Source organism: Bos javanicus, chromosome 19 (genome assembly GCF_032452875.1).
Source record: "Bos javanicus breed banteng chromosome 19, ARS-OSU_banteng_1.0, whole genome shotgun sequence".
NCBI lineage: Eukaryota > Metazoa > Chordata > Mammalia > Artiodactyla > Bovidae > Bos > Bos javanicus.
In genome coordinates, this window is record NC_083886.1 from 6,326,290 (window position 1) to 6,348,378 (window position 22,089).

Consider the following 22,089-nt stretch of genomic DNA (forward strand, 5'->3'; position numbering starts at 1 on the left):
TTTATGTGGTTTAAAATTAAAATTTTTATCCTTGGTTTGAGTTAGAGACTTTACCTCCATTTATCTTTTTCAGTTCTATAGCTGGCTGGCTGAATGACTTTTTTAACAATTTATACCTTCTCCACTGATTGCAAACACCTCTTTATCACATTCTATATTTCAGAGCAAGGATATCTTTCCAGAGGCTGTTCTCTTGATTTGATCTCTTTGTCTATCCCTGTGTTGCTACCATAATATTTAAATTGCTCTGTTTTTGTGCTTTCTAGGGTTTATCGGTCAAACAGATGGCATGCTCCATTTGGGTAATTTGAAAAGAATTAAATTAAGGTACTGTTTATTTAGCAAGATACCGCAGGGTTCAGCGAAACCGTAGGAGCTAGCTTGTTACCCTGGGCTGTCAGCTGCTTTCTCTAGGCATAAATAGGCAAGAGGGAACTTTTTCCAGAACGAGTGGGAAGAGTTGCACACGGCAGGCAGCCGTGAGGGCAGTGGTGTCTGTGGCCGAAGGAGCAACGATGACAAGGAGCCTGACCACATCCCCCTGCACTCTCCCGCCTCCTCCCCGTGGGTCCCATCCACTGAGCCAGTCAGAAGTGAGATGGCACGGGGCCTGGTGGCATGTTCCCTCTGGGTCAGCCTTGGGGCACTCAGCAAGGCAGCGTGTGGAAGGTGGGTCTGGAAGGCAAAAAGGTGTGCAGCCCACAGGAAAAGTCTCCACTCACAAATATCTTGGCTCTTCTTATGCTTTACCAACCATCATAGTCATGTATGCAATCTGTTACTGTTAAAAGCAGCCTCTACTTGGAATCATTTCCTGGTTTGTCTGTTGGCACATAACTTCTCACAGCTGTTCTATTTATTTGAAACACGATCCCTGCCTGTTTCCTTCTGTCTGAAATCTAGTATACTTACTTGGAATCCCCTATCTGTTCTTCCAATCTATGCGGAAGAGTTAGCTCTTGAAGACCTGCTAATTCTCAGAGCTCCTTTCTCTTTGTTAGACTCTTAGGCATTAAAACTATTTTGGTGAAACACATTTCCCAGCCACTCTGTTGCTCCGGGACTTCAAACTTCATAACTTCATAAGGGGCAGAGACGAGATTTCTTTTAGTTTGCCAGAGTGGTGTGCTGAGATTCTGAGGTGCATCCAGTCTAATGAGCCTTGTGATGAGTTATAGGTATCTGTTCTGGTCACAGCAATGAAACGTCGTTGCATGTTCTGTTCTCGCATTAACTCTGAATCACCTTACTCTTACCCGTGAGTGGCTGAGCTCCCGTTTTGGTTTTTGCCTTGACCTGGTAGGACAGTGAAAGAAGAGAATGTTTTAGTCTTCTGTAGAATACAGTGAGCCCAGATTTTAAAAGCACAACTAGAATAAGTCTTCCTCTGACTTATTAGAAAAGTTTAAAATCATATGAATCGGAAATTTGGTCCTGTGAGAATAACTGGTAAAAAGTCATCTGCTCTAATGACTCTTACTGTCTTTCCCATTCAGAGACTTGTAAGGTGTTAAGAGTGGAAGGCCCTTTCAATACCTTTGGGGCCACCTCCCTTTCCTTTACAGAGGAGGCTGCATATTTAGAAAGGTGATGATCTGTCCATGGCAGTGGCAGCAATGATAGGGCTGGAGTACAAACCTTGTCTTCCTGAGGCTTCATCATATCCAGTGTAGTGCTCCCTTCTCACTGTGAACCTGGACTGACTTTCTGACACAGGTGGCCAGCATCGTCTTGGGTTCTCTCGCTCTCCGGGGGGGAGGGCCTGGAGAGAGGAGGTGTGTGATGGCGGTAGGGCTAGACATACTATTTCCAGGGAAGGCTTGCAAGCAAATGCCTTTCTTCTCGTTATTACTTTCTCAAAGGATATGTTCAGATACTTTACTTTTTTTTACGGAGTTGCCCTGTGTTGGTAGGTGTGGGGCAGTTGCGTTTGGAGTTAAAGTGTGACAGAATCTTCTTCCTTAACTCCCAAGTGCTCTGTGGAAAAGTGGGAGCCATCTGGACGCCAGAAGCGGCGATTCTAGGTGAGCTCCTTTTTGTTTCACTCCCGAGACTTTTGAAATGATTGTTACATTCCCTTTGGCTTTGCAGCCTGCCTTTGCTTTGATACGGCAGGAAGTGAGGCAGTCCTGGGGCCTTGTGATGGCACTTGCACCAGCAGCTGTGCCTCTGTGTTTGGACTCCCTCCCCCTGGCTCCCCACATCCAGAGCCCTGTGAGAGCCTGCTATGGGGGGGCTTCTGACCCGTCCTTTTGGTTCATGGTGCTTGATCTACAGCGTTTCCAGGTGGCTTGACTTTCTTCCGAGACAGACATCAGTTGCAAAGATCAGAGCGGGCCGGCTTTTGAAGAAGTTTTTCAGATTCTGCTTTGCAAACCTGCTGAGAAATGTGGTGTTCCTTTCATGTCTCCATTCCATCTGTCTCTTGAGAGGGCAAAGGGACGGTCTTCCCATGACGAGGGGCTATTGATGTTGGCTGCAAATTCATTTCAAATCAATTTCTACATTTTTGTCACAGGCATCTAACAGCCATTGTATTTCCTTGATCATGACATTGTTTTAGCAAGGCTGCCAGTGAGCAAGAAGATGAACTGTTTTGCACGCTAATGCAGAAAGAGGAAAAGTTCTCATTCCTCATGGCATTGCAGCAAAAGCTGTTCTTAGTTTTTTCCTTTGTTTAATACTGGGTCCTGGGTAGTGGCACAGGTATTACAGGAACGTATTAGCTAGTTAACCTGCTAGTGATACCTCCTTGGGTATCCATAATACATTCATTGACTGCCCTATATTGCAGACAGAGTGTTGTGTTTTTTTTAATTTAATTATTTATTGTTGGCTGCGCTGAGACTTCGTTGCTTTGAAGCAGCTCAGCTGGCTGAGCTGGGTGTCTGGCTGCAGCAGGGGGGTTGTTACTCTTCATCTTGGCATACTCGCTTCTCATGGAGGTGCCTTCTCCTGTTGTGGGCCGCAGGCTGCGGGTGTGTGGGCTTCGATAGTTGTGACACACGGGCTTAGAGGCTCCGTGGTACGTGGGACCTTCGTCGACTAGGGATCGCACCCATGTTCCCTGTGTTGGCAGGCAGATTCTTATCCACTGTGCTACCAGGGAAGTCCCACAGCGGGGTTTCAACCGCATCATTTTCTGTCCTTACAACAACCCTGCATGATGGTGGTTATCCTTGTTTTATAGATGAGAAAGGAAACTGAGGCTAAATTTTAACCAGAGCCCGTATCAGGTATGTAGACGGGAGAGGCCTTAGGTCCACTGAGTCTAAAGTCTTTTCGTTTGCTCTCTTCCACGGGACCGTATGTGAGTCACGCTCAGCCACCACCTGACTGTTTTGCGAGGACACCGCCACAGCCATGTGTTTACATATTGACCCTGGTTGCTTGCACCATGGCAGAGCTGGGTAGTTGCCACACAGACCATGTGGTCAACAAAGCAAACACTATTTGGTATCTGAGACTTTAAGGAAAAGTTCATCAACTGCTGCTGACAGTTACCACATCATTGGGAATGTGGCCAGTTTTTTTAGTTGTGCAATGTGAGTATGAAAACCCAGTCTGACATCTCTCTGTTTCACTTTTTTTCCCCCTTTCCCTTCTCTCCTGTCTTAACATTTTTGTTAAGATTCTGTGGAGATGGGGTAGCCTTTACCTCTGAGTCTAAATGCCAGCTAGTAGTGGCTTGATTTATTTAGAGATTTCCTGTTGGAACTCTTGTGATAGATTGTTTGAGATGCTAAATGGTTTTGTAAAGTGTAAGTTTTTCAGCAGGTCTGTCTTTCATGAGGGAAGAGATTGGATAATGTAATAAATAGTGCTACAACTTAGCCAGCTCTGCTGCTTTCATTGTGAAAGGGGAATGTCCCTGAGTTTTTGCCTGATTCTGATGTACTGTTGGCCTTCTCTGGTGGCTCAGACAGCAGTGTACTATTACGTGGGCAAATTCTGGCCATGGTGGATTTTAAGGAATATTAATATCAGTTTTATGCTCCTCAGGCTTATTGAGGGTTTGCCTAGGAGAAATTAAGTTGTAAGATGTGTGTGTGCTCAATTACTCATTCCCATCTGGCTCTTTGTGGCCCCACGGCCTGTAGCCTACCAGAGTCCTCTGTCCATGGGGTTTTCCAGACAAGAATACTGAGTGGATTGCCATTTCATTCTCCAGGGGATCTTCCCAACCCAGGGATCAAACCCGTGTGTCCTACATCTCCTTTATTGGCAGGCAGATTCTTTAGCATTGAGCCACCTGGGAAGCCCCCAGTTTTAAGGTAGCAGTTTTCAAATATCAGTGTACATGAGAAACACTGAGATGCTTATTAAAAGATGTGAATTCCCAAACTCTCAATTTCGGCGGTTCTGAATCAGTAAGTCTGCTGTAGGTGCTTCTGATGCTTATGAGAAAAAGCTGGTTTGGGGAGTGGAATCTTGTATAATAGTGATTCCAGGCCGTCTAAATAAAGATGGGATTGATAACTAGTTTTTTAATCCAGGTTCAGTTTACCTTGGAATGTGATGTTGTAACTATAAACTTGACATCTTTAAGTAAAACATAACAGGAAAATTATACACTGTAAATGCATTTTAACTACTTCTTTCTTCCATTACCACAAATAACAATAGCACTTTATGTTTTATACTTTATAGTTATAGAGTTCCCCATTATACACATCTCATTTGATTTTTATGTTACCCCTTGAGGTAGATGTGTGTGCAAGTAGTGTATTTTTCACTTACCAAGTAAGTAAACTGAGATTTAGAAAGCAAGTGATTATTTTTCCTGCCTCAGCATAGCTAATAAGCCACAAACCTAGAATTGCTATACACTAGTTATAATTTCTAGTCCAGTGTTACAGCAGTGTATAATACATTATTGTCTTTATGATCCCTATTTTGATTTTTAGAGGAAAATATTGTTCTGATGTCTTTCTGATAGAGAAAGGATGAGCTGTCCATAGTTACATACTTTGGTAATCTCCCATAGGTGACTCATGTGGAAGTGGTCACAATAGTATGAAAGGGAAAGGGTTAATCGCTCAGTTATATCCAACTCCTTGCAACCTCATGGATTGTAGCTTCTTTCTCCATGGGATCCTCCAGGTAAGAATACTGGAGTGGGTAGCCATTCCCTTCTCCTGCGGATCTTCCTGACCCAGGGATTGAACCTGGGTCTCCAGTATTGCAGGCAGATTCTTTACTGTCTGAGCCACCAGGGAAGCCTTGGTTGCAGTCATTCAGAAGGGCAAATGAGTTGGTTTTTAGCATGGAAGAAGAAATCTCTCTCCTTCTTTGACAGAAACTTTATAAGACGGGTCGGGAGATGCAGGAGAGGATCATGGACCTGCTTGTGGTGGTGGAGAATGAAGACGTCACTGCTGAGCTGATTCAAGTGAACGAGGATCTGAATAATGCCATCCTTGGGTGTGAGAGGTGAGCAGTGGGCACCCTCTGACCGTCCTCCAGGGCTCCGTGTTCTCAGAGTGCCTGCCAGTGGACGCTCAGAAAGATCAAGAACACGTTTGAACACACGTGCCTGCCTCCCAAGGCAGGGAATTCTGGTCCTGCTCTTCCAGGAAGGTGTGATACGGCTTGCGGGGATGAGCGTGACCTGGGCCGTGCGAGAGGCATTTGCGGGTGGTGTAAGCTGTGTTTACATGCTGACCTGTGAACAGAGCCTGGATCTGAGTCACCAGATGTCGGCACTGCGCACATCACTGGCTCTCAGACAGACCAGTGGTACAAGCTGAGCATTGTCGTGCAAGTGGGGTTTACCCTGAGTTTGAGGTGGAGAACCACATGGAAATGGTAGTGAGAAGAGAAGAAGAAGATAGTCTAGACAAAATCAGAGCAGGGAGGGTAATCTGTATATGAACATGAACTTTTTTTTAAAATTCCATTCAGAAAAGAATGAAGGCAAAAATTTTAAATACAATCTTCCGTCCGTATCTGTAGGGGATTGATTCCAGAAACCCATGCCCCCAGCAACACCAAAATCTACAGATTCTCTAGTCCTTTATGTAAAATGGTGTAGTTTTTAAATGTAACCAATGCATAGGTTACATGTACACTTTAATGTACATCCTCCTGTATACTTTAAATCATCTCTGGGTTACTTATAATACCTAATAAATGTAAATGTTATGTATATAGTTGTAAATACAATGTAAATGCTATGTAAATAGTTGCTGGTGCATGGCAAATTCAAGTTTCATTTTTAGAACTTTCTGAGATTTTTTTTTTTTTCTTTTTCAAATATATTCAGTTTGAGGTTGGTTGAATCCTTGGATGTGGAATCCACAGATAAAGAACCTGTGGATACAGGTTTCTAACATTTTAGTTCTTTTCTAAACTTGTTTTATAGTCATGATTATATAAAGAACGTATCTTTTTGTTTCTCTTTGATTTTCTTCACTGTATTTGTATACCCTATGTTCTTAAATGCTTTGGCTAAACCATTATTTTTAATAGCTTCTTAACAGTCCATTCTTCTCTCATAGTTCACTTGTTAGATGTTTGTTTCCAAGTCATTTATGTATTCATCAAAGTAATAGTGTTATAATCTATTGTAATCTATAGTCAAGCCTATAGTCAGGAAAGCATCTTCAATAATATATATATATATTTACACACACACACACACATGCTTGGAAAGTGGGATAGATGAACTGATTAGAGGTCTGTTTGCTGAGAATAACAGCCAGACCTGGTGCATGCCAGAAGGCAGGGAAGCTTCTGTGCGGAAGTCCCGTCTGAGCTGAGGACGGTGGGGGAGGCGCTGGTGGCATCAGGAGCAGGCCAGGGCACAGCGGGCCTGGGCCGGGGGGGCGGGAGGGGGGCGGGCCGTGCCAGGACCCATCCCCAGGGAGGGGCAGGCAGGGCAGCTGCTTTGACTGAGGTGGCTTTCTCCTCAGTCTTCCTGTAGAGTGCTGAATACAAACAGCTTCAGGCAAGTCTCCTAGGCTCTTTGCAAACCTATCCCTAGGCCTTCCTGGTCCTCTAAAGATCCCCAAACTGCTTCTAGATCTTTGTTTGGAATAGGGACTGTACTGGCATTTGGGTAGGACAGTTTTCCCTTATGTGGCCCCTACTCACTGAATTCCAGAGGTTTTCCTCAAAGTGACATTTCAAGACGCCCTTAGGGGAACCTTTTTTGCTGAGTCTTTCTGGAGTTAGTGGCCCTGTCTTCCACCAGCTGATGGAGAAGGGGACCCGTGTGACTAAGGGAAAGAGGTAAACAGGCCCGGCTTCAAACTCTGCTGTTCATTCAGGACCGATTGCTTGACTTTTTAAGACTTGGGTTTTCCCCTGTTTATTAAAGGGAATTCTACTACTGTTTGGAAAGGGCTTGTTTACTGTGTTTGTTTTTTGAGAATTAAATGTGATAATGTAGATGAAAGCAGCTAGCCGGTGCTAGCTCGTTAATTTGTTAATTTCTTGTCCTCCTCCTCTTCTTGTTCCATTGAGTCTTCTAAATTATGGTCTGGACTTTTCCCCCGCTGATCATGAATGAACCAAGAGAATCGGGGAAGTAGATGCACAGCTGTGAAACAAGGTTTCCCTGTGTCTCAGTGTGAGAGCGAGCAGCTGTTCTGCCCAGATGTGCCGGGGCGCCCAGAGGCAGATGTGAGCCCCGCGACCATGTTCGCTTTCCCTCAGCAGCTTCTCACGGTCCTCACCCTTTGTTTGCTTCGGTGTAAATCTTTCTAAGTAGGAAGATGTCTAAGGAAAACCATACGGTTTTCAGTCGGGTGCCGACTCCTGGTTTTCATTTTGAAGAATTCTATTATTGCAAACCATAAGACCACTTACAAAAAGCTTCCTCTGAGGAGGAATGTTTATTTATTTGGTCTTGATGCTAGGAGAGTGGGTTACTTCTGTGAACAGCTTTTTCTGAATGAGCTTTGAACCAGGACTTTGTTTCTTCTTGAAGGCTTTAGAGGAGAATCGTTTCCCTGCAGCGCGCAGTTGATGCCATTTTCCCTGGCTCCTGACCTCTTTCCTCCGTTTTCAAAGCCGGCATTGTCTGGCTGGGTCCTTCCCACGTTGTATCCCTCTTGCTTCCTTCTTCTGTCTCCCTGTCCACATTTAAGGGCCTTCCTGATTACTCTGGGCTTATCTAAACAGTCCAGGACAATCTCTCAGTTAAAGTCTGCTCACTAGCAACCTTCAGCCCATGTGCCCTCTAACCTGACATACTCACTGTTCCATTGATTTACTATATGGATGTCTTGGTAGGGGGATGATTCTGCTTACCAACGTCTGCCCTCTGTTCCTTAAAGATTCACATCCATCCCACAGGCAAAATACACTCATCCTGTTCCGGAATCTCCAAAAGTTTCCACTCGTTACATCCAGAGAATAGTTGTGCAAATAAGGAAACAGAAATTTGTTACTCAAGGCTTGGTTTGTGAGGGTTGGTCATACCTTGCACATAAGAAGCCAGTGCCATTAATAAATGGAAGAAGAGCCTGTGTGTTAGAACAGGGAAAATCCTGAAATCTAAGCCATATTCTAATTCAGAGTAAGCTTTTAGACTTTATAGTGTATAGGTTCATGGAACTGATGTGTCGTAATAGTAATACTATGTGTTTCTAAAGCAGCTTTTAGTTTGCAAAGCATGTCCACATCCATATATTACCTATCTTCCTATATTTTGCTGTTTAAAATAGCTTTCTGAGGAAATGGCTCAAACACTACTATTCTCTGTGAGTAGTTGGACAACTGAAGGCCGAATGTATGGTCTTATAACTCCTCAGTAATAAAGCTAACACTTGTACTTTGGATTTCTGCCTTCAACGTCACTATTCTTTCAAACCTGTTCTCTTATTGATTTGTGTCCCTGCTCCTTCTTTACCCACAGTAAAGTAGGAACAGTGTAAAATTAAAACAAAGTTGTAAAAGGTCAATATTTTTGGGTGCCAAGCATCTTATAAAAATGAAGATTAAACAATGAAAACATGTTAACTGTATGTGAATTTTATGTAGAATGGTAACTTTTGACAATTTAGGCAAAATTGGAAGCATATTTGGGAATAAGGAGAATTTTTAAGTATGTGATATATTCATGGGCTTCCCTGGTGGCTCAGAGGGTAAAGCATCTGCCTGCAATGCAAGAGACCCAGGTTTGATCCCTGGGTTGGGAAGATCCCCTGGAGAAGGAAATGGCAACCCACTCTGGTACTCTTGCCTGGAAAATCCCATGGATGGAGAAGCCTGTAGGCTACAGTCTAAGGTAGGCTACAGTCTATGGGGTCACAAAGAGTTGGACACGACTGAGTGACTTCACTTTCACTTTCTGATATATTCATAAGGCAAAATATACAACAACTAAACGTTGTATTTCTGAATAACTAGAAAAATGATGTCAACATAATGGGAATTATGATACTGAATTATGTAAATGTAATTTCAATAAAGTTTAAAATAGATTAACTTACAGAAAAAAAAATAGTACAAGGAAATACATAATGTTAATAGAGACCATAAAATTTGGTGATTGAATTATTAGTGTTTATAATATTTGTCCATTTTCTCATAGAACTGGGAAAAAGTTATTAAAGTACTTTATTGGGAATTGATTATGGATGAAGTTGGTGAATATTTGCATATTAATAATTTGTTAAATATTACAGCATTTTCACATGTTTTCTTTTAAATACTTGCATTTTGTTAATTCAAACAGGTTTACTCGAAACCAACAAAGGATTTTAGAGCAAAATAAGAGCCAGAGGGAAGATGCCAATGTAAGTAAATAGAAATGTTATAAAATAAACAATGGAAAATTTTACAAATTGCATGGTAAGGTGCAAAGCTTACCTAAAACAAGTCTTTGCCTTAATGACTTATTGAGTTATTGATAAGAGCTCATAAGAAGATTCTCTAATTAAGCAGGGAAGCCATGTTAGTGGTGAGATGGGATTACTCCTAGTGTTGCCAATGGAATGGAGAATTCTCTCCAAGGATACCTCCAAAATAAGATCTTCCTTTTTCCAAAGGAAAGTCTCTGGGGAGAAGGCCATGATAAACTGCCTTATGCAGTTTTTTCTAAATTGTGTTTTTGTTTGTTTTGTTTTCAGACTACCAGTGAACCTTCTGCCCCATCCTCAGATCTCCTTGACCTGAGTCCCAGCCTTCCAACACCTAGGACCACCCTGGGAGAAGTCAGCACCCTGAATGCTCAGCTTTCAGACTTAAGTAAATAAGCACGTGGGTCTTTTCAGACCAGCAGAAGAGCTTAATGTGAAACAGTTCTCCTTGGTTTCTTGATTAAATGCAACTTGAGAAGGACTGAAGTCAATTTGAGTATCAGAGAACTGTATCAGGAGATGTAATTACTTCTTCGCCAGTGGTTAGGTCTACCCAGTACAGGAATGGGATGTGTCTAGGGAAGGAGGTCCTTGAAACCCATCCCACTGGCTTGGAATTCACCTGGCCTACTTACAGAGCTTGTTCAACTCCATGGCCAACATTTACACGTACTCTGAACCCGTTCACTATTATCTTTGGGTTTCTCTGCCATACTACAGCATCAGGTAAGGGAATATTTGATACAGATAGAGAAAATCAGGAGTTATGAGGCCTCATGAGGTGAAATGTAGAGGATAAATCACAGACTTTTGAGTCAGAGAAGTCCAAGTTGAAATGCACCAGTCCAGTTCTGTTACTTCTTAGCCACCCAACTCTTGAGACTTTCCTACTAAGTGAGTTGCATTAATGGGTTTTTGTGAAAGTAAAGGATGATGTTGCACTGTAGGCTTAGAGTTAGCTATTTGTCTAATTTATTTGTTACTTCCTATTATCCTTCCCAAAGAGTTTTGGTAAATTACAAAGTAAAATGGGGGCTTCCCTCGTAGCTCAGTTGGTAAAGAATCTGCCTGCAATGCAGGAGACCTGGGTTCGATCCCTGGAATGGAAATATCCCCTGGAGAAGGAAATGGCAACCCACTCCAGTATTCTTGCCTGGAGGATCCCATGGACAGAGGAGCCTGGCGGGCTTCAGTCCATGGGTTCGCAAGAGTTGGACACAACTTAGTGACTAAACTACCACCAAACATAATGAAAAATCCTGAAATCCAGAATTTTCTGCCAAGTTAAAATGAGTTTGTTTGCCATTTATGTTAGCAAGATTTTTTTAGAATCAAAATATTCAGTATTATTCAATTTGTGGTTTTCTTATAAATTCCTCCCTTCCTCCATTTCTAAAATGTTGGCTGCTTGCTTAGACCAGTGGGATGTTTGGAATCTATTATATTGAAGAGTTTTCAAGTTTTTATCAGTGTTTTCAGAGGGGGAGAAATAATTATTCTCTATGGGGTATCTCATGATTATGGAAACTTAAGAGTTTGGAGAGGTGAGAGTAGAACTTTGTATACCACACTTTTTACTTTTGTGCTTCACAGGAAAAGACATAAAATCCCTTCCATTCTGAGTCAGCCTGGGATTTTAGAAAACCCAGTATAATAATTGTTACCTTCACAGCATCCTCTTTTTATGACAGGGAATTTCTCTCTCTCCAGTTGCCATAAATGTTTTTTAATTTTTGTTTGAGGAGATACCATGATTTTATGGTGATAAAACTAATCTCAATCTCTTTCATTTGATGGTGGCAATGGAAAATCCAACAGAACTGATGGACAGAATGTTTTAAAGCTGAACAAGTACATTTTGTGTTCTAGATTTCAGCTCTCTGAGACCAGTTGTACCAAACAACTTCAAACCCAGTCTTAATACACAGGTGGATCTGCTAGCCTTGGAAAATACAGAAACACCCCTGTAAGTATGTTAGTAATACTCCAGAACTAATTCAGTCTCATTCCTCATATTTAAGAAAACATGGCATAATAGAAAAGGTGGAGTACTTGGGAATCTGACATAACTGATACAGAATTTCAGTACTGCTCCTGGTGGCTCAGATGGTAAAGAATCCACCTGCGATGCAGGAGACCCAGGTTCAATCCCTGGGTGAGGAAGATCCCCTGGAGGAGGGCATGGTAACGCACTCCAGTATTCTTGCCTGGAGAATTCCATGGACAGAGAAGCCTGGCAGACTACAGTCCATGGGGTTGAAAAGAGTCAGACATGACTGAGCAACTAACACATTCATTTTCGCTAGGGATCTGACATAACTGATTTAGACTTTCAGTACTATTTCTTAGTAGCTGTGCGACCTTGAATGAGAAACTTATCCAGCATGAGCCTTCATTTTTCTTCCAAGAATCCTCTCTAGGATTCTTCAAAAGATTCTGTGAAATGCTACATGTACCTCCTAGGATAGCACTCTGTACATAATAAGCATTCAATAAATCCTGTTTCTCTGTTTTTTTTATAGTGGTAACAGGAGGTAGGAAAACTGTATTGACAGTGAGGGGAACAGAAATGGCCACACAGATTGCAGAGCACTCGCTATGTGGGAGATACTTTGCTGAGCTGTTTTTATTTCATTTAATCTTTGCAATAGTTCTTGAATCAGTGCTGTTATCATTATTCCCATTTTATAGGAAAAAAGCCTGAGATTTAGGGAATAGAACTTACCCAAGTTCATATACTAATTAACTAGCAGGTCTGGTGAACTGATAGTTTACCAAAAAAGAAATACAAATGGGCCTAAAAACATATTTTTGCTCAGTGATGCTCAGCCTTACTTACAGAAGTATAAGTTAAAACGCAATAAGACTATTTTTTAACCTCACAGATTGGCATAAGTCTGCATGTTTGTTAACGTGCTTTGTTGACTGTGGAGAGACAAATACTATAACAAAACTGTGCGGTTCTTATTAGGGGGCACATGGCAATTTCTGTTAAAATTATAAATGTATGTAAAATTATAAACATACCTTTGGACTTGCAGTCTCACTTCTAGGTATTTATGCTCACTTATGCAAAATAAAGTCAGTTGTTCTTGACAACATTTGTGCAATAGATAATTGGAAACAACTCAAATACCCTTCAGTTTGGGGAATAATTAAATAAACATCTACACACTGTATTATGCTGCTGGGGAAGAAAAGTAGGCCCTTACATCAGGGACAATCACCAGTGTATTTATTATTAAGTAAGTAAAGCTGCAAAGCACTGTGTATATACTCTCTTGCATTTGTGTAAGAAAGTGGGAAATAATATATGCTAATATTTGCCTCTCTTTGCATAAAGAAATATAAGAAAAATGCAGAAGAACCTAAACAAAGTATAGAAAAGTGACTGAAAAACCTTAACCTAAGGTTAAGAGGAGGCAGGATGGAGTAGATAAATAGCAAAAAAAAATAAGCAGAAGTTAGATTTGCCTTCCGTCAACGCCTATATTCTTTTTTTCCCTTTTAAATATATGTATTTCAGGTAATAGGCAATACACCTCCATGTTTCAGATATCAAAGCAGTATTAAAAGATGTACAAGGATAATACTCGATCTTACCCCACTCCTATCCTGCCTGTTCCTACCCTTGGGTCATACCTGCTTCCACCCAGGGAACCCCTCTGTTAGTTTCTTATTTATCCTTCCAAAGGGTCTTTATGTAAATAGGAATATGAATTATTTTTCTCCTTTATTAAATGAAGGGCAGCAAACTGTATGTACTGTTTCAAAACTTTCTTTTGTTTTTCATACAACAGCATATCTTGGCTGTATTTTTATGTCATTGGACTTAGATATTTTTCAGTCACTTTTCTGGTTAAAAAGAGGTGCAGAGGGAGGAGAAGAGAAAGGAGAATCAAACTAGGGAGAAAAAGAGGGGAAAAAGTGTGTAAGGGGAGAAGAGAGAAAGGAAAGATTCACGTGCTGTCGTTTGAACCTCCAAACAATGAGGTTGGGTCAGTACCTTAACTTGACACCTTCCGGTATTGACTTCTGTGGTGCAAGTAATTGTTGAAATGTTGTAGGCAGAACTCCAGTGAAGTCGCTTAGTAAATCATGTGGTCTGAAGTAGCTGATTCTATTTTCCTTTATCCTGAAAATCTTGTTGGGAAAGATTGACCATATAAATGAAATCCCATTACAAAAAAAAATGTATAAAACCACACAAAGATCAAATCCTAGCTAATAGCTGCTTGGTTTCATGGATCTCATACTTCAAGGTGCATAAAAATCACTTGAGTGACTATTAAAAAGTAAAAGGGCTAGACCCCAGAAACTCTGATTCAATAGCAGGAATCTTTAGTTTTAAAAAGAGTCTCTGGGGAACCATAAAACAGTGATCAGCTGATCATTAGAAACTTTATATTGATTGTCTACCCAAGATCCAGATATCAAAATAATTATAATAGTTCTTAGAATTCACTGGAATGAAAGATAATGGGTGACATCTGTTTTGTTTTCTAGACAATGTCTTTTGAACATATTTTTTCTAATTTTTGAAAACTTACCTGAATGAAACTATCACTAGTCTGGTTTTTTATAGTGTTGGAAATTGAACCACTAAAGTTAGCTAAGGCATCAGTCTGAGTTGAATCATGTGCGAAAGATTACTTGTAGAAAAAAGTGAAAGTTGCTTAGTCATGACCAACTCTGCAGCTCCATGGACTGTAGCCTGCCAGGCTCCCCTGTCCATGGAATTCTCCAGGCAAGAATACTGGAGTGGGTTGCCATGCCCTTCTTCAGAGGGTCTTCCTGACCCAAGGATCGAACCTGGTTCTCCCACATTGCAGGCAGATTCTTTACCATCTGAGCCACTTGGGAAGCCCAAAGATTATAAGAGGCGCAATCAGCTGTCAAAATATCTGGCAGTCTTAAGGTTTTCCCACCCCTCTTTTGTTTGCAGTACAATTTATCACAGAACAAATGAGTGATGGAATTTCTCATAATGGACCAGATTCCTGAAAAGCAGTGATGATGATAGGATAAAGTCATATTTATAGCCTACTTAGTATCGGGCAGCAGGCTAAGAATAAGACATGCTCTCTGGTTCCTTAATCTAGTGCTCCTTGCAGTGCTCTGAGGTAGGTACCCCCAGTGCTCTGAGGTAGGTACCCCCAGTACTCACTGTACTGGTGAGGAAACCAAGACCGAGAAATATCAGCTTGCCAAACAAAGGTTGTCCAACTAGTGCAGAAGGAGGATTCAAATTCAAGTGAATCTGATTTCAATACCTGCTCTGTCTCTTTTTTTTTCTTTTCACTCTAATTTTATTTTTACAATTTCCATATGGTAAAATTGACCCTTTTTTTGTTTGCTGCAGAGCTCTGTGTTTTTTCTGACATATATATAGATGCATGTAACCATCCCCACACTCTGAATATGGAATAGTTCATTATCCAAAAAAACTTCCTTATGCTAGTCCCTTATAGTCACCCCCCACCCCCAAGCCTCAGCAGCCACCAGTCTGTTCTGTCATTACAGTTGGTCTTCTTGACAATAGGGTCTGAATAGTCATATGGTATGTGATATTTCTGGAAAGGTTATGTAAAATTGTTTGCTTCGTGTATTTTGAAGCTCTTTCAGTGCATTTGCATTCAGGATTGTTGTCTTCTTGGAGAATTGACTCTTTTTATCATTATGTAATGTCCCTCTTTATCCTTTGTAATTGTCTTTACCTTGATGTTTACTTTGATTGTAATCAAAGCCACTCTAACTTTCTTTTGATTATATTTGTATGGTATATCTAACTTTTTACTTTTAACTATTTGAAGTGAGTGTCTTGCAGATAACTTATGGTTGGGTCATACGTTTTTATATACTCTCATAATATCTGTCTTTAATTGGTATGCTTAGACTGTTTATATTTAATATGTCTGGATTAGGACCACTGTTGTGTGATTCGCTTTTCTGTTTGTTTCCTTTGCTGTTTTTTTGGTTGTGTTTTGTTTTTTCTGTTTCCTCTTTCCTTCATACTTTGGGCTCTTTGGATGTTTTTGATATCCATTTTATTATGATACTATATTTTTGTACAGTTTATATATGGGGAGGGGAGGACTGGTTGCTCTAGGAACTGCAATTTTTTTAGTGTATTTAAAACCAGTATTTTCCCATTTGAAGTGAAATATAGAAATTTTATACAGCTCTCCCCTTTATATGATAGTTATCATATATATTATGTATATATATGTTAAAAAACCACTACCAATGAAAAATTATTTTACAATTTTTTCATAATACAGTTTTTACTTGCAGCCCTTAAATAAATTTTAAAGACTCAGGAAGAGTAGAATAGTCTGTCATATTTACCTAATATTTACCATTCCTGTTGCTTTCCTTTCATTTTCCTCTGGTACAGTTTCTCTTGTCTTTGAAGAATTTCTTTTTGCATTATTAATTTAGAGAAGATCTGATGGCAGTGAAGGTTTCTTAGTATATTCTATGTGAGTATTTCATTTTCAGTTTTGTTCCTGAAGGATACTCTTACTGGATATAAGGTTCTGGGCTGACGGTTCTTTTGTTCTAGCAGTTTTTAAACACTGCTCCAGTGTCTTCTGGCCTAAATGGCTTCTAATGAGAAATCTAACATTCATTCAAATTCTTGTTCTGTGTTGACTCCGTGTTACTTCTTTCTATCTGTGCTTTCAAGAACTTTTATTTTTTTCTATTTAAACAGTTTGATTATGGTATGTCTAAGTATGGCTGTCTTTGTTCTGCTGAGTGTATTTGTTTCCTGTGGCTATCACAAAAACATTACCAGAAACTGGGTAATGGAACTCACCTTCTTAGAGTTCTGGAGACTAGAGGTCTGAAAGGAAGCAAGGCGTCTCCTCCCAGGACTCTGGGGGGAGAAGTGATTCTTCTGGGGAGCGTGGGCACTCCTTTACTTCTGTGTCTCGTGGCCACACACTTTGCTTTCTTTCTCCATCTTCACATTGCCTTCTCCCCAGAGTTTCTCAAGTCCCTCCCCAGATCCCCATTTTTCTATTTTAGGGTCATATATCGTTGGATTTAGTGCCCACTCAAACATCATCTCAGTATCCTTAATTATATCTGCAAAGACTCTTTTTCCAAATAACGTGACAGTCACAGATTCCAGAAATTAGGACAAGGACATAACTCTTTGGGAACCTCCATTCAGCTTATTACACTGAACTTCTTGAATCTGTGGATTTTTCTGTCACCAAATTTGTGAAGTTTTCAGCCTTTATTTCTTCAAATATGCTTTTCAGCACTACATACTTCACTCCCCCTCTGGGACTTTGGATGACCCCATTGGACTGTTGCCGTCTCATAGACCCATAGGGTTCTGTTCGTGGCTTTTCTCACTCGATTTCCTCTGTCATCTCCATTTTGCTGTTTAGCTCATGCTCATTCTGTATTTTTAAAAATTTTAGTTAATTGTATTTTTTAATTCTAAAATTACCATTTGACTCTTCTTTATTATCTTGTGTTTCTTTGCTGAGAACTTCTATTGAATGTTTTTTTTTTTTTTTCCAGTGTTCACAGTTTCTTGTTGAAGCATTTGTATAAAAAGCTGCTTTAAAATTGTGAGATAATTTAATCATTTGTGTCCTCTATTCATAGGTATCAAGCACTGCTGTCTTTTCTCTTAGAAGTTTAAATTTTCTCAGTTCGTCATATGCGTAGTGATTTGGGGTTGTATCTTGAGCATTTTTAATGATATGAAACACTGGGTCTTATCTAAGTCCTGTGTTGAATGTTGGTACTTTGATTTTAGCAGGCAGACAACCCAGTGACGTTTATGCTGCAGTTTCAGCCTGCCTTCTGTGTGCTTTCGTTCTGATGTCAGTTACATTTTCAAAGCCGTTGAGTGTTACTGAGATGCGTCCCACACGCGTGCCACCCATTTGTCACCATAAGGTCTGGACAGCAGGCTGTGTGTTCATTTCTCAACATCCTTAACCCACTCCAGTATTCTTGCCTGAAAGATCCCATGGATGGAGGAGCCTGGTAGGCTACAGTCCATGGGGTCGCAGAGTCGGACACGACTGAGCGACTTCACTTTCACTTTCACTTGGCATTGATTGGGATCAGCCATGGATGCATAGATCAAGGTGTAAGCCCAGGATTTCATAAACAACTTTGAAGTCATTGTCCTGAATTCCTCTGTCTTTGTGATTTCCCTGATTCTTTGCTTTCCTGGGATTCCCTTTTTGGTCTCTCCAGTCAAAAAGCTACAGGTTTACTGTGTCATGCATTTCCTTGACTACGCTTGTACTGGGGACCAAACGGCAGGACAGAAAGGGTAAAAGAAACAAGGTTTTGCCTCATCCTCTTGGGATGATCACAGTTCCCCTCTTAGAGTGGAAGTTGCCTCTCAGAGGTTTAAGCCCCTGTCGGTCCCCGTTGCCTCTGCTGTCACTGCGGCCGCCTTGGGATTGCCCGGGGATTCGAGTGAGAGAAGGAAGAGGAAGAAAGGGACGAGGCTTGCCCTGCACACTCTGGGCACTGGGGTTTCCCTTCCTGCTCCTTGAGTGAGAATGAGCGTCTTCTCCTGGAGCTGTGTGTCCTCGCTGTCCAGGTGGGCTTTAGGCTGCACTGCATGCCAGTTTGGAAATACCCAGAGGGGCAGAACATGGTAAGTTCACCAACAATTCATTGATACTCCAATTCTAGTCTTCTTTCCCAATTAGCCTGTAATTAGTATTTACCTTGCAGTTCTCAGATATTTGCCCCATGCCTTCTATCCAGATTTTATAGTTGCATTTGGTGAAAGAGACAGGGCAAATGTGTTTACTCCCAACTGCAAACTGTCCCTGCATCCTAACCTCTACTCTGCCTTGCCTTTCATCCTTTAGAAGTAGCTGCTGTCATGCGGAGACTGAAGGCTCTGCTGTGACCGATAGAGTGCGCTCCAGGTCTCGGGCTGCTGCTGCCCAGCACCAGTGCTTTGTCCTCATTCTCTTTGGCGTTTGGGCATTATGACCTGGTGGGCACCACCACCACTGGCAGTTGTTCTATACAATTAATACTTCTGTGCAGTCTGAAGGTGCATTGTGGGTATTGCTTTTAGACCAGGAAGGTCATCTTTTTGCACTGTGTTCTCACTGTAGGGTAATCATGCTCTATTATCACACTATCCTAGGTTTGCCCAAAGGACCAGCCAAAACCTCGCCTCAAGTCATACATACGAGAGTGTAAGTAATGAAGGACTTCCCGGGCAGTGCCCCCAGGGAGCAGATTATCATGCTAAAATGGAGCTCCCAGTCCTTAATTCTCACGTTCTGCGCAAAATTTCTTCATAAGGTGTTAATGAAGCCCTTGTTAGGGCTTTTCCTTGTTGCCTCTTTGGTCTCACTTCCATTAGAAAGATAGTAAAGGAACAGAATTCCCCTGGAACTGTTTCTATTTGCTATCTGTGCTCTCTTTGCTCCCATCATCTGACGGACTTCAGGCAAGTTCTCCTCTCAGCCGCCTCACGGGCTGAGCTCTTGTCAAGGTCACCAGAGACCTCCCGATGACTGACTAGTCCTGCAGTGCTCAGCGCTCATCCTGCCTGATCAGCAGCAGCTGAGACCCGTCACCTCCTCCCGTCTGCACGCGTGCTTTCCGACACTGCGCCCTTCAGGCTCTCCCGCTGCTCTCTTCTGCATCCCTTTGCTGACCTCTTCTCCTCTACCAGCCTCTCAGTGTTGGAGACCCCGGGAGTCAGGCCTCAGATTTCTCTGCCCACATTCTTTCCTCTCTGGTCTTTGGTCTCGTATCAAGAAATACCATTCAGACTCTGAGCACTTACAAGCTGTTTCCAGTCCATACCCCTTCCCCACGTGCAGAGCTCACATTTCCACCTTCCACTTCACATCTCCCCTTGCTTGCTTTCAGCCTCAGCTCCCGATTTGCTGTTTCGGCCGTCTTCCCCATTCTGTAAATGGCCACTGTTTCTGTTGTTCAGGTCAAAAACCTTGGGAAGCTGTCCTTGGCCTTTACCGTTTTACCTTTGCTTTCAAAATATATCTGTCATGCAGCCACTTCTTCCCACCTCCCCTTCACGTCCCAGTGCAAGCTACATCAGATGGGGACCGCAGTGGCTTCCCACAGGGCTGCTGTTCCAGCCTCCGCCTCCCTCTCCACCCCCACCCCATCGTACAATCTGTTCTCCAAACAGAAACCAGAACAAATCTTTTCTAAAAATAAAGTTTATGTTACTCATTCGCTCTAAAGCCACCTGTGGTTTTCTGACTCCACTTTACTCGATAAAAGCCTGAGAAGCCGCTCTGACCTCTCCCATTGCCTCTCCAGCTGTACTTCCGGCCCCCTCCCTTGCCTTACTCTGCTTCAGCTGCACCGGCTCTGCCTGCTTCAGAGCATATGACCCATGTCCCCTCAGATAATCACAGGACCCACAGGGCTCTGCTCCATGTCCCCAGTGGTGAGGCATTCTCTTGACCAGGTCTGACAGATACGCTTTTTTGTACTTAATGGTTTTGCCTCTTTGAGGCCAAGGTTTTATATTCAGTGTGGGACAGGAGACTCTGGAGTGAGCCATACATTCCTGGTTTTTGGGTTTTAAGCAATATATTTTAGTTTACATTTTATATGGGAATTAAGGTGCAGGGGGCATGAAACCAGACAGAAAAGCAGTAGGTTTTATAAGGGGATATTACCTTAAAAACTAAAATAATAGTTAATCATTAGTAATTCTTATCTGATTAAGAATATATAGTTCTTGGGATAGTGCCACTTGGAAGGCTAGGAATCAAAATCATAAAAGCTTAGAATGTTTATTTGAACGTGTGCTTTGCTCTCTTCAGTTTCTGGAACATTCAAATTCAGTATTACTGCAGCCAGTTAGCCTACAGACCGTTCCAGCAACACCATCAAACCAGAGACTGCCACCTCTGCCCAGCAATCATCCAGGTACTTAAGACCTTATTATCTGCACCAAATAAGGAAACTTATGAGAATAGATGGGTCTGCTAGAGATTTATTGGTGACTAAAGACAGATATGCAGAGAGAAGAAATTATAGAATGCATTTGTATTTTTAAGCTACATGAGGTAAATTTAAGGCAGATTTCATTATGACTGTTGTTGTCATTTGTCACTAAGTCACATCTGACTCTGCAACCCCATGGACTGTTGGGTTCCTCTGTCCAGGGGATTTCCCAGGCAAGAATATTGGAGTGGGTTGCCATGCTCTTCTCTGGGGATCTTTCTGATCCAGGCACATCTCCTGCATTGGCAAGTGGATTCTTGACCGCTGAGCCACAAGGGAAGCCCCGTGACTGACATGAGGAGACTGTGGAAATGCTTGTGTTGCACTGAACACTATATTCTGAGTGCTGAGGCGCATGAACCTTTAGTCCGAGTCTGGGCGTCTGTAGACTTGTACTGGGCAGTAGCACTGGGACACCAGTGTGCTTGTTTCTGGTTGTCAGGTGTTCCTTAGGATCTTCTGTGTGAGGTCAGAGTCAGACAGAGAGCACAATGTGTGTTTCTTTTTGTTGCCTACAGCGATGACAAAGAACGATCTCCAGCCACCCAATTACTGTGAAGTAATGGAGTTTGATCCCTTAGCTCCTGCTGTCACCACAGAGTAAGTCATTTACAAAATGATTATATTTTTTGTCTTGGTTCCCTTTGGTAGCACAGCTCACAGGGTTTGGTTATACATTAACTTTGTTTAGGCCTTAGCAGAAATCAATGACCTTACATAAAAGTGATTTATGAGATTTTGTGGTGGCTGTTGCTCTTAATGTTGGTCTTGTCGTTCTTGACCTTGTGACTTAAAAATAAAAACACTGGGGTTGCACACTAAGAAATAAGCAGAACCATCATGTGCATTAGTGTCTTCCTTATAGATGCCTTGGAAGAAAGTCAGATTCTTTCCAGCTCGAGAAAGGCAGTATTCACTGATTGATGACTCTTAAGTATCACGTTGATGGATATTTTAGTTGTTCTTTGACTAATGCCAGAAAAAAACTTACATAAGGACTTGTTTTTAATCTTCACTACCTATGACAATAGTGTGCTTATTAATGTAAAAATTACTTTTTAACTTGGAATCCTTAAAGCAGTATTGTGATTTCATATTGGTCAAGTGTATATAAATATTTATGGGATGGTAACCTCATTAGTGGAGTAGGAAATGGCAACCCACTCCAGTATTCTTGCCTGGAGAATTCCATGGACAGAGGTGCCTGGAGAGCTATAGTCCGTGGGGTCACAGAGTCAGACACAACTGAGCATGCACACAGGCTCATTAGTTTTAATATATT

At 41.7% G+C, this 22,089-nt stretch overlaps 1 protein-coding gene across 3 annotated transcripts in view; it reads left to right on the forward strand.

The window, feature by feature from the left end:
* The window catches only part of TOM1L1 (target of myb1 like 1 membrane trafficking protein), a 62,064-nt gene that overhangs the window by 35,778 nt on the left and 4,197 nt on the right, over positions 1-22,089 (forward strand). For 2 of the 3 annotated variants that reach the window (XM_061389998.1, XM_061389999.1), the window contains exons 8-14: positions 5,300-5,433; positions 9,686-9,746; positions 10,080-10,197; positions 11,679-11,775; positions 18,958-19,009; positions 20,624-20,729; positions 21,326-21,407. In XM_061389998.1, coding sequence (XP_061245982.1) covers positions 5,300-5,433; positions 9,686-9,746; positions 10,080-10,197; positions 11,679-11,775; positions 18,958-19,009; positions 20,624-20,729; positions 21,326-21,407 — 650 coding nt within the window. Of the gene's footprint in view, positions 1-5,299; positions 5,434-9,685; positions 9,747-10,079; positions 10,198-11,678; positions 11,776-18,957; positions 19,010-20,623; positions 20,730-21,325; positions 21,409-22,089 lie in introns of those variants that run through there. The other variant, XM_061390000.1, reaches the window with a different exon arrangement.